This window comes from Petromyzon marinus, chromosome 4 (genome assembly GCF_048934315.1).
Source record: "Petromyzon marinus isolate PM22_M1 ecotype Great Lakes invasive population chromosome 4, UKy_Petmar_22M1.pri1.0, whole genome shotgun sequence".
Taxonomy (NCBI): domain Eukaryota; kingdom Metazoa; phylum Chordata; class Hyperoartia; order Petromyzontiformes; family Petromyzontidae; genus Petromyzon; species Petromyzon marinus.
The window spans coordinates 21722513-21734312 of NC_133670.1; the positions used below are offsets into that span (position 1 = coordinate 21722513).

At 41.0% G+C, this 11800-nt stretch overlaps 1 protein-coding gene across 4 annotated transcripts in view; it reads right to left on the bottom strand.

Annotated features, from left to right (window-relative positions):
* Nucleotides 1-5459, bottom strand: part of LOC116938357 (histone deacetylase 4-like) — a 189608-nt gene extending 184149 nt beyond the window's left edge. For 2 of the 4 annotated variants that reach the window (XM_032945513.2, XM_032945494.2), the window contains exons 1-2: nt 5183-5459; nt 606-745 (exon numbers count right to left, since the gene is read on the bottom strand). In XM_032945513.2, the coding sequence (XP_032801404.1) occupies nt 606-627 (22 nt within the window). In that variant the 5' untranslated portion in view covers nt 628-745; nt 5183-5459. The remainder of the gene's footprint in view (nt 1-605; nt 746-5182) is intronic. The other 2 variants (XM_032945507.2, XM_032945502.2) reach the window with 2 other exon arrangements.
* Between the last annotated feature and the right edge of the window lie 6341 nt (nt 5460-11800).

Sequence of the window (11800 nt, forward strand, 5' to 3'; positions counted from 1 at the left end):
ATTTTTATAGCAATTATTTGGCGATTCTGCAATGGGAGTGGTGCAGAATAACTCTTATGCATAGCACATATTTACACACTTTAAGAAGATTCATTGTCCAAAACATTACCTATTTTTTTATCTTATGGCAGTGTTTATTGACAAATGTATTGAGGTTTTTTTTTTTGTAAATGAAACAAAGTGTGTGAGATTCTTAACAACTGACCAAAGAACCCCCAAATAAATTTCAGAAGAAGACTATGGCATTGAATTACAAATGTAATAGTCATAATATTATTTCCCAATATGCAATATATATAACTTTTTTAATTTTCAATTACCTTATGAATCGAGCAAAAGCTGCATTGAGATTGAAGATATTTATTTTACAAAGGAGATGTATATTTATACAAGCGAGGCTCGAACACAGTGCTGCAGTAGTGGTTGGTTTTCCATTGTCATAAAAACAAATTGCGGGTTTTATGCCACTGCTTCCCTTAACACTACAGGGTTTAAGATTAGAGCTCTTTGAGAGAACACCCATCTACCCAATTACTCATGAATTGTGATGACGATGATAATGAAACAATCTGTGCGCAAACTGCCTGTGCATCCGTCATACTCACGCATGTAATTCCAAGAACTCATCGCTGTCCCCCTCCTACAAGATGTTCCAATTTCGCGTTGACTCTGACCTCAAAACGGATGCACCTGTGACCTCCTGCCTCAGTCTTCAATCAGGCCGCCAGTCCCCAAGCATCAGCTGCTGTGGATGAAACAATCACCACAACAAATGGTAATTGAGAAGATAAAATAATTGCAGTATCCATATAAAAATTGCACATTGCACATGCTTTAACCAGGCCTTTAACGCCAGGGCTTTGCACCGCTGAACACAACGTGGTGTGCCAATTGTGTTACGCAAGATCGTTCATGAGAAGGTCAAGAGAAATGTTGGCCTATTTGCGTCAGCTAACACACTTTTACATTTACATTCCGTTTGCTCTATGTATGGTTCACAGTATGAACGCATTTAGAGTGGTTATGCATGCTACCAAACTACTGTGGTCTCAAACCTCGTATGTCTGTAGACATGTAAAAAAAAATTGACATTCAAATAAACAAGTAAAACGCAAGTCGCATTCTCTTAATATCAGCTGTAAAGAGTTATGCGTGTTCCATGTCTTGTTTTGCATTTTCATCCTATGACAGGTATTTCCAATCAATAAAAATGTGCGTTGCACTCTCAACATCTTTTTTTTTTCATAAACAAAAGTCACCTCACAATTGTGAGAAGCAATATTGCCTTGGTGCGGCGGGACATTGCAACACTTTCACTGGTCACCATCACAAACCTTCCGCTGTGGAAGGCAGGACCCTCAAATGGTTTGGGTGGCAAGGACTGTAGGTCACTTATCGTTAATTAGCAAAAATAGAACCAAAACATTCAATTGTGCAGTGGAAACACGTGTAGACTTTGTCATCCAAAATCACACGAGGCAGGGGAAGGGGCAACAGCATTGTTTCAAAATGTCATGGTTTCATTAATACTGCCCCTATACCCTGGAAAACTAAGTGAAATGAGTGTTGACATTTTAAATAGGCATGCTATGCATATATCGTTATGAAACACTCATATATGCTCAGCCAGAAAGGCCTAATGTTGATACCATTACAGCATTTATGTTCATTTATTCTGTTTGTACGCTTGTGATATTAGTACAGAAATAAAGCTTTGCTCAAGCTCCATTTGAATTTTGAATCTTGCATTGCGTTTATAAGGTTTACAACTGAACTTTTGTATGGAGAGACATCTGGTGATGATGGCCAAGTTATTAAGATATCATAAAAGTTTATTAGAGGAACACATAATTAAAAAAAAACTTAATCCTGAATATATCAAACTGCTTTTTTAATTCAATGAAGAAAAATAGTAGCAAAAGTTAGATTCAAAACAGCATTACGTGTATTGTATTACATGGCCAATTAGTACAAATGTCATTCAATGTCCCTTGCATTTGGTAAAAACGAGGTTCTCTCTGACATTCAAGGTTTCACGATACAACATTAAATAACACTTTAATTAACATAAAGGTAACATGTAAAACCCATAACAATTTTCACTTTTACAACTAGCTAACTGTGAATACATTACTCCTGATATATTTCAAGAAATCCAATTACTTCATTTAAATATGTGGGTATGAACGAGATACACATCGAGCGTCTGGCAAGCAAAGGGAACATGAATAGATTCATGACAACCCCCTTCTATTTTTCATTCGGTGCTTTGACTCACATTTTTTCTGATGCGTATTTAAGGGACCTATCGTGCAACTCCTGGAGGCTAAAGCCCGGAGTCACAGTGACAGCATACGGCACGCTGCCAGGGGAACGTCAACAACTCGGCCCTTAATTCTCACCGACATCTCTTACCCCGAATAGTGCTGCTTTTTAAATTGAAGGTATGCTCACATTTTTCGTTGTGAATTTTAAGTATATTCGTGTTACTCTTTGGTTCTTTCGGTAAAGGCACGTAGAAAGAAAAAATATAAAATAAATTATAGATTACGACGTTTCCATTGAAACATAAGCAACCGTCATCAGGTGAGAACTGTATGTAAATGCAAGCTCGGAGAGAGACACATACAGAGAGAGAGACAAACAAACACGGAGAGAGACATACACAGAGAGAGAGAGAGACAGAGAGAGAGAGAGAGAGAAACACACAGAGAGAGAAACACAAAGAGGACAGACACACAGAAAGGACCAAATAGTAATTCCTGCATTCAGGAAAGCTTCAAATCAAGATTATATTCGTGTTAACGTGATTGATTTAACATAAATGTAATACCGTACGCTATTACATACCTAAAAATGCATGTGTTAAAGTTACTTAGTTTGAAAATAGCAATAATAAAGTCAAGGACATGTATTTTTCTCATGAGTTGCATTTTTTTTTACAACAGATTACTCAGACATACATTTGAAATGGTCATCACTACACAGCAGGCAACGTTGTTAATGCACAGTAAACCCAAAAAAATATTTAAATATCAACGGAGACCTCATATTCACTTGGCAGTACAGGTGGTGAGTAGTGTCATTTCACAATATACACACGAAGCATTGCTCCGTTTCCCTCAAGCATTTTTCTTTTAGACATTTTCTGGAGAATGCCTCGTTTGCTCTGAACGAAATGAATGGCATAGCCATCTGATTATGCAATTCCTCACAGGAAACGTACAGCAGAGGTCAGGCCCAACAACCTCCTGGTAATCCAAGTATAATGTAATACTGTAGTGAATATAGCATGCCACTGGCAGCATGCATTTATTTTATGCATCATAAGATACAGCTTTCAAGCCAACCACAGTCCATAAAACAATCCAATCAATCAACAGGTGGGTATAATTGTCTCCATGTCTTGGGGGGGGGGGGGGGGGAACAAAACTAGGGAATGTGGAAAATCAGAAGTAGGTGGCAAAACAAATGGTTGCAATATTACAAGTCTATTTTTAAATTACAAACACAAAGTATAAAACTTTAATTCCAAACATCAAATGCCATGGTAATATAACACAGGTTTCCAGGCACAGCATTGCTTAATAGTCCAGCTGTAGAATCATGCTGTTAAAGAAAGTAAACACAGTCAGGACACATCAGGTAATTGTATTAATTGTAACAAATAACACAGAGTTACTGCATTTATTTTAACAAATGTTCAAATTGACTCCCATTAACGTTAACGCACGCATGAATTATCTTTTGAAATTAATTTAAGGCTGTTTTAAAGATTGCGGGTGTAATCTTTGAACCATCATCAATCACGTTTTGTCTCAACTCCTGCAGAGAGGGTTCTGGGACGAGTTTCGCAAACGTCGGATTTGAGGTGACCCCACAGGAAGAATAACATTTTATATTAATAATGATAATAGATAAAAAAATATATAAACGAATAAACAATATAAATGTTTTAATGCCAGTGTAACAATAAATGAAAGGACCCCATGTGTCCTGATTTTTGGGCCACCCTGTATATTGGGTTTCCACAGCACTTCCACTTGCACTGGATCATGTTCTTGGATTCCTCAAACTCCTCTCTGCGGGAGTACTTTGGGCCATTTCGGAATAAATGTCAATTTTAAAAATACACAATATATATAACGAGGTCACCTAACTATTGCGGTAACATTTTGCACTGCTGCCATACACAATGTTGCACTGCTTTTTGCCTTCAGTTTGTTGTCCTTCCCCCGATCCTCCGATGAGCACGGTCGGCTACGTACGGTGCGACTTAAGTTCAACGTCCACGCGTACGCACACAGCGAGGAGGAGTTTTGCCACTTCAGAGACGCGCGAGTAAAAAAAAACCCACAAAGACAGCCCCCTTGTAAGCATTCTTGAGGATGGCATTTTGCACTGAGTGAGAAGAGCCCAGGACGTTACAGTTTTGCTCTCCGTAAAAGACTGCAAAGAGAGCCGTTTCGATACACACAGCCAATCTCATCACAATTCCGTTCACTGGTAAATATGCTAATTACGGTGCAAGCCTGTCACTTCAGGTGACACATCACACATTTGCTTTAACCACCAGACCGTTAGAATGCATCTGATACTCAGCATAATGAACACACACCCAAAGCCATACACACACACACACGCACACCATATCAACACGCAATGCTGAACACACACGGTACGGTGCGAAAGAAGGTTCAACATACGTACACACGTTCACAATATTGCACAGGACAGGTTACGGCAACGTCCACAATATGAACGCAAGATCACAACCCAATGTTAACCATAGGCATGAGAATAAACAACACGTCTCATGGAATCGCCACGCCAACGCACGCATTGTGTTCGCGTGTTGATGTGTCAGCGTGCACATCAACGCAGTAGCTCAGCACGGAATTGAACCCCACACCAAAGTGGTGGCGGTACACTTATAGCATAACGCGCGTCTCGTGGGGTACAGGAGGCGAACACAACACAGCAACTGACACAAAAATCTCGTAACCCTCCCCAGCCCCCCCCCCCCCCCAAAAAAAATATAGCAATCGTTAGCGACTCTATTTTTAACACAAATCTTGCAACAAATCATTATCGACTCCTCTGTGGGAGACGGTGGAGGGGGGAGAGGCCAGGGGTAGTAAGGTGTGTGATTGTGTGAGTCTCTGCGTGCGGGAGTTGTTACCTGCGCTGCTGTTCCCGCTGCCGCCGTCTCACCTGGAGCGCAGCGCGGTGCAGCTTGCCGTGTGTGTGTGAGTGCCGCTCTCTCGCCCCTCTCCTCCTCCTCCTCCTTCTGCCTCCTCCTCCGCGTGAAGACGACACTGTCTGCGGCGCGGTCAGCCACGCGCGGGCTCTGATGGCTCTTATCAATAATGCATCGACATCGCCCCGCCGCAGCCGGCCCCGTCAACCGCCAGCACCACCCCCCCGTGCGTGTCAAGCGCCGCGTCGTCACGTGCTGCAACGCGGGGATGATGATGCTGATGATGATGTTTGTCAGGGATTAATTTCTCATGGAATATTTCCTGCCAAGCGCCCCCCACCCCCACCCACCCCACCCACTCCTTTCTCCTCGCCCTGCAGCAAAACAAACCGGGGGGTGATGTGAGAATATTCTCCGGAGCTCAGTCCCCGTGCAAGTGCTTCGTCGTCACGAGTTCCAAGCTCGGATGGTAACGAGTATGGTGATGATCATGGATTTGATTGAAAACTGCTTTCCCCCCTCACCTCCGATGAGCACGGTTGTCTACGTGCGGCGCAAAAAGAAGTTCAACGTACCGTTACAAATATTGATTCCCTTTTTTTCATGACATATCTTCCGGGGGCTCCACAAAACTGTCGGGAATTGAGGGGGTTATTTTCTGGACATCGGGCATGGGCAGCTCTGGCTGAAATTATAATCAACCCCTGACCATGATATCGTAATACGAGGATTCGTCATAATTAGTTCCACGTGCAAAAACAAGCGGACGCCGTGGTCTTTAAACGGCACGTGCGTGTGTGTGTGTGGACGCACATTTTTTTCATACTCGTACACATAGGTGCATTTTTTTCCCCATATGAACGCGTATTCAACATACAAATGCAGTGCATTAAAACACAGCATCTCACCGAATCGAGCAATGGTGCATGTAATTAGACCATCCCCGAGTCCGATGCCTTGGACATGGCTAACATGATATACCCGCACGGACCAGCAAAGTGAAGTATGGTAAAAAAAACACGTTACCCATACGCCATTTGAAGTCTTTCATCCCCTAATAGGGCTGTTAATTACGTTAAATTGGAACATATAAAGATTTTACTTCATACTATATATATAAAACATTAACATACTTTCTATAAACACTGCACGGGCACGAGTCATAAAATGCTAAATACACACGTGTGAATCTTCATGTGTTTAGTCACAATGACATTTAACATGCGCATACAGCACACCCACACACGTTTTCACACTTTAGTATTCATATGCTATTTGCACATCTCCACTTCCCATGCTCACACACAAAGATACTCCGTATATCCTTCACAGAATGTTGGGGCAAGTGCTGTTAGCAAGCACCTATGAAATCCGGCACGGCACACGAGTGCGTGGGGGGCCTGCACCACGCCCGGCCGCCTTTGTCTCTCGATTGGAGATGTTTACACGCCGTACCAGGTGCTCATTTGAGGCCGAGTTGACCTAGGGGAGGCCCAGGACCGCTTCATATATTCTTCACTGGTGTTGGTGGCCGTGAACGGGAATCAAACTCAGGTGGCCGGGTTTGTAGCGCAGCACGCTAACCACTACACTATTGGTCTCCTCCAACACCCACACACACCATCACAAGCACTCAAACATGTTCACATTCAGCATACCATGCATTCACATATTATCACGTAAAGAAATCTTCACAAACGAACGAGCATGCACATCTTGAACATTCATTCACAGATGAAGGATGAGCCACGCATAGCTATCCCAACTAAAGTCGGAAATTATAGGGGAAACAATATTTTATTTTAAAGCGTCCACGTGTCTGCCATCAATTGCAATAGACGTATTGACTCTTTTAACACTCTCCTTTGTAATGTATGGACCCATTGCATTCACAGTACTCACTCACCCGTTGAAAAGAGAGTAAGATAGTCGTCAGAAGTCAGGGGGAATAAAAAAAATGGGTCACCATGCATTGACGTGCACTTACATTTATATAAAAACACATTAAGCCCAAAGAATGTATAATCAAAATAGGATTAGGGCAAACTTAAAACGTAGATTTTCGTAGCCAATATTATGATCCATATTTGTTTTGGGGTTAGGCCAGCTGGTAGTTTTATTCCCTTTTTTTTTACAAAATAGGCCTAAAATGAATGCCTACACGTCATTAAGGAGTTTGTATAAGTGCAACACTTTCAATGTATTTTTTGGTTTTGTTTTACAGACTAGAACTTTCATTTATATATTTTGGTTTTGAAAAAATGGTGGGAAGTTTATATTACGCTGGGCATTGATGTAGGAATTTTAACTTGTGTGTGTGTGTAAGTTATTGGCATCGACTTTGGCAAATTGGGAACATTGGATGGCAATTCATGCCCATCGACCACAACTTATTTGGTAGTGCCCCATTAATGAACACAGTTTAACTAGCTGGCTATATTTTCCATACGAATGTTTGTAATTTATTTTGGAAACGCTGCAGCATATCATTTACACATGACAAATATGTTGCTGTTCCCAAGCTCCTAGGAACACTATGTAATTAATGCTTTCATTTCAGCCAGCTTTTTGAGAGGATATAGTATAACTTCAGTTGTACATAGTGTGATTGATATTCCTCCCAGTACAGAAATAAGTATAGGCCGATATTTAAAAAGAGCACATTTGTCCATGCATTCACACAATGTACTCGTATTGGCACAGATAGTAAATCTGACACTCTCTGAAAAAATATGGCCAGTATATGATTTGGATTCTGTAGTATTAAGAAGAATATGTTGACCATACCACAAGGGAAATTGGTGGCACAGTGATTAATGCTCACACAATCCAGTTTGGTTGAACACAGAATGGATCATGGACATTCAAGTGTGATATTTTTAAGCCAGCTCAGATGTTTCTTTAAAAGGGTCCTTGTGCCGAAAGCATAGAGAAGGGACGACATTGTGTGACCAAGAAGACTCGGCAGGTTCCACAGAGCATTACACAGCTGATGAAAAGAAAATGCCCGCTCAAGCGATTCGAACTAAAACAATCTGCTACCAAACCGGAGCCATCATGAGCATAATGCCCAAATATTGACACTCCTTCCCTCTCTCCACAACTGTCCCATTGCCCATAGAGATGGTGGAGTATTTGCTGGCGTAACATACCCAGGCAGGGGCTTTGTTTTTGGTGGGACTGATATTCAAGCCCCACTTCAATTTAATGCTCAATGGTCAGCAGAAGAGTCCCCACATCTTTCTCAGAGTGAGTATGAATTACCATATGATCAGCAGGGAATGTGGGAAATTTTGGGCATCGGCTCAGTGCGTGGCTATAAAGTAAAAACATTTTTTTTTATTGTATCACTGGGTAAGGTTCACTGAGCTATCTTTTTTTTCAGAAGCGACCTGGCCACAGTGGCTTATCACGTGGAAATGTATAGCAGCCAAATACTCGAAACGCACGTTTTTAATTGTGGAGGGAAAAACCAGAGGACGTGGATAAATAATGCATTCGACCACAAGGAGAATATGCAAACTCCAAATATACAGGCATCAGGGTTGGGATCAAACCCACGACCTCGTGTATACCAGGTGAGGGAGTTAACATTTCACAACCACGGCACCAGAGACAAGCGGGCTGCCTTCTCCCTTGTCTATGTTTCCTCACGACTTCGAGTTGTTCTCTCTCATCGAGAGTGAGCCAATACTGTGCGAAATACACGTTGAAATTATTAAGTGCAGGACACAATACCAACACGTATCCTTTGTATCCCATCGACATATAATCAAATGTCCTACAAGCGTTAAGCTGTTCACACACTGTGAATTGCCTTACAGAAAATTCCATAAACGTTCTAGTTTAAAGGATTCCTTCACTGTGCACCCCAGTATTTTCTGAAAAAGGTTAGTTCAAAATATGAAAATCTCTCTTTCCTCTCGGTAACATACAAAAGGTCTGTAATACTTTTTTTTATTGACCAATTATTTAATATAGCCTGTAGACCTACAACAATTCTTAGAGTATAAAACAAATGCTTCAGAATTATTCAAAATAAATGGATTCTTGCCTCAATGATGCGACAGTACAGGATTTATAATGCGTTGCAAAATCAAAAATTTGACCACCCATAAGCTGTGACCAAATCCACATCAAGTGGTTTTACCAGAGAGGCATGCAAATACACGTGTGTAACTGCGTGTTGAAAAATGTTGAGGAACGTTGACGAAGTTGACGATTTTGTCCCACTTAAGCAGGCATTGCCAAAGGTCTGCAACATCTGAAAAATCGATCCATTGGTTCACATTTTCGTCCCAAGCATAAAACAAGCACCAATGCTGCAAAAAAAACTCCACCTCTTTTCAAAATTACAAATTTAACCAAAACGCAAGAACAATTATCAAGTATTTTTTCGAAAATGTACAATAATGGGAGATCATAGGAGAAAAGTGGAGGTGCAGAGCCCTCAATAATAAATGATGATGATGATGGTTCTGGTATGTAGCAAATTTTTCCAAGAACGGTCGTGTTTTTTCCCACTGAGTATATAGCACAAGCGCGGCTCTGGCCCAGTATCTTTAGCCTTCAGCACAATACACTCTATATAGGGGAGGAAAATTACGACATTTTTATGCGACATCTCCAGGACAACCTGCCCCACTAAAATGCTGCCTTATTCATATGTTCTACCATATTTATGAAAGTAGAGTACAGTACCTGTACATATAACCTGTATGTCCCTTCCATGGTATTATAGCCTTGCTTACTGATAATATGCAAACACGCACGTAAACAGTTCTATTTACAATGGCGTTATGGTATCAGCTAGACTCAGTTGCATGGCAGTGAAACAACGTTTAAAATATTTGTCCAAAATGAGACGTCAGCAGTTTTATATATACTTGCAGTCTTTTACGTGTACTGTGATTGAGAAAAAGGTTACAGAAAATGCCAATATTCCTTTCAGCCAAGAAAATAAGCCCATTGGTTGTAAAAACATAAAAAAAGGATTCAATGTTACGTTGTTGTTTTTTTAAAAATATGAGTACTGTGCTCTAGAGCATCTAAGTGTCAAACTGGGGGGCAGGGAGGAAGCTTACCACCAAACATGGAAACCATTCACTACCTCTCCTCCAGTGGGCATTGATTATTAAGAGCATTCATGGGGGCATTTAGGCACTCCCCCCCCCCCACTCTGTCTAAACATGCGGTTTAGACAGATTTCCATTGCAATGTAATCAGTAATTTGTTCGTGGTGGTGTCAACCCCCTTTCATATCCTCCGTGTTGTGTACCTGGATCGTTTCATTTGTAAAATACTTTTGGAAGAAAGAAAATGTGAGCACCGTGAACAGTTTGACCTTCTGTAAACTGAGACCGCGTGCTTGTTTAACGGTAGTGACGACGAAAAACGGAACGTGCCCAATAGGACATCTACGGAGACACTGGATGAGGAAATCATCTCACGTGCAGGTTGCTAAAGGTGGCTCGTTACATGGCAGAGCTGTGAGAGATGGCGACAACGATTTGGGGCAGTGGTTCTTAAACTTCACTGCAACCTTGCACCGCTTTGATTCTCAATCGCATTTTTTAAATATATATAATGTTAATAAATACATAGGGTTTGATGAAACAAAGTAAGTTGTACTTATGTGCCCGTGCTGAATTTGTGTTTCGATGATTTACCTTCTAAAAAAATCTGCCCATGTCTCGCACCCCCAGAAAGGGCATCTTGCCCTCCCATGGGTTACGTGCACCCCAGGTTAAGAAGAACCACTGATTTGGGGAGAAGCGAATTTATCGTGGCTGATGATGATTCTCGTATGAGTCCTTCCACGGCTGTTACATATGTAGGAGTTTTACGAAGCTGTCCTCACGAACTTGCACCCTATACATAGTACTGCAGTTAAATTTACTGTTTTCCAAACTTTGGCAGTTAGTATTGTTTGCAGAAACCTTCAACGGCGCATTATGCAATGTTTAAAATTGTACTCCCTATGGAACTATTGAGATGTATGAATGCATCTCGAAGCCAAAGCATTCCCATGTAGGTTACGAAGCTAGTATATGCTCATATTATTTCTTAGAACCTGAGTCATCGGTGGAAATTCAACATTAGTATGGCAAGGACCAATTGTTCTACCCCCATAGGATGGTGCCTGTTGTTTGCAAGTGGTGCAAGCTCCAGTAGTGCTAATTTGACTGACCAAGGAGGAAATATGATGAGTAAACCAATGATATTGTATGATAAAGCATGCACTCAATTAGTGTAACTACCACAGTACTGCTGCTATTTGACAAGAGAAAACTATTCCACGAAAACTGAAATTAAGTTCACACGAGAGAATACCCTTTTTTTCTGACATTACTGTCAACAAAACATTCACCATAACCTTAAGCAAATTATAAATTAAACAATGCCACCCTTTTTTTTATTCTCATTGCATATATATTATTATTCTTTTAGGAATTAACTGGGTACATGGTGTGCTGAGGTTAAATAAGGGCGTACTTAATGCAAAGCATTAGCAAAAAAAATAGACAACATGTCACACCATGTGTTTGTAGGACAATCCAGGGAACAGCAATTGATATATGATAGTCATAAATGACCTAG